The sequence below is a fragment of the Mandrillus leucophaeus genome, unplaced genomic scaffold (genome assembly GCF_000951045.1).
Source record: "Mandrillus leucophaeus isolate KB7577 unplaced genomic scaffold, Mleu.le_1.0 Scaffold111, whole genome shotgun sequence".
NCBI classification, from domain to species: domain Eukaryota; kingdom Metazoa; phylum Chordata; class Mammalia; order Primates; family Cercopithecidae; genus Mandrillus; species Mandrillus leucophaeus.
The window spans coordinates 4,234,651-4,235,595 of record NW_012099321.1 but is presented as its reverse complement, the minus strand read 5'-3'; the positions used below and the strand labels follow the sequence as shown (position 1 = coordinate 4,235,595).

Genomic DNA, 945 nt, shown 5'->3' with positions numbered 1-945 from the left:
AAAAAAAAAAAAAAGACTGCTTGATAGTTAATAGAAACAGTTAGAGGCCAAGCGCAGTGGCTCACACCTGTAATCCTAGCACTTTGAGAGGCCGAGGCAGGCGGATCACTTGAAGTCAGGAGTTTGAGACCAGCCTGACCAACACAGTAAAAACCAGTCTCTACTAAAAGTACAAAAATTAGCCGGGCATGGTGGCAGGCGCCTGTAATCCCAGCTATTCAGGAGACTGAGGCAGGAGAATCACTTGAACCCAGGAGGCAGAGGTTGCAGTGAGCTGAGACTGAGCCACTGCACTCCAGCATGGGCGACAGAGGGAAACTGTTTCAAAAAGAAAGAAGAAAGAAAAGAAAAGAGAAGAAAAGAAAAGAGAAAAGAAAAGGTAAGGGATATATAGAAAGGCACTGAAGCAAATAAGAAGGAGTAAAGAACAGAAAGAAACCAGAGAGAAGCATATATTTGACAGAAAAGATGTGGTGTGAGAGTGTAGTGGGGCAGAAAATACCAGCAAATAGATAAAAATCTCCAAATACGCAGACTCTGACTCAGCCCTGAAATACTCACATTCGGTTCAATCTTAATCACCGCAAGATCCAATTTAAGGTCAATATCCTTGACAACGGCTTCATAACGGGCCCCATTCTGGAGCACCACCTCAATCCACTGCTGGTTCCTGACAACGTGGGCATTGGTAATAATGAGCCCATCCTCAGACACTATGAACCCAGAGCCACTGTACACAGGAACAGGCATCCTGCCGTGAAGTAACCTGTCTCCACAAGACAATAGTATAGACAGAGGGCAAGAAAGTTAGGGGATACAGCCATATCATCTGAGAGTCATGGGAACCTCACTCTTATTAAACATACCTCCATCACAGTTTTCTTTTCTTTATTTCTTTTTTCTTTTTTTGAGACAGAATCTCGCTCTGTTGCCCAGGCTGGAGTG

General features: G+C 44.1%; 1 protein-coding gene across 1 annotated transcript in view; it reads right to left on the bottom strand.

Annotated features, from left to right (window-relative positions):
* HTRA4 (HtrA serine peptidase 4) overlaps positions 1 to 945 on the bottom strand; it is a 25,259-nt gene that overhangs the window by 15,797 nt on the left and 8,517 nt on the right. Inside the window, exon 3 of the mRNA XM_011993591.1 lies at positions 430 to 766. Within this exon, the coding sequence (XP_011848981.1) occupies positions 430 to 766 (337 nt within the window). The remainder of the gene's footprint in view (positions 1 to 429; positions 767 to 945) is intronic.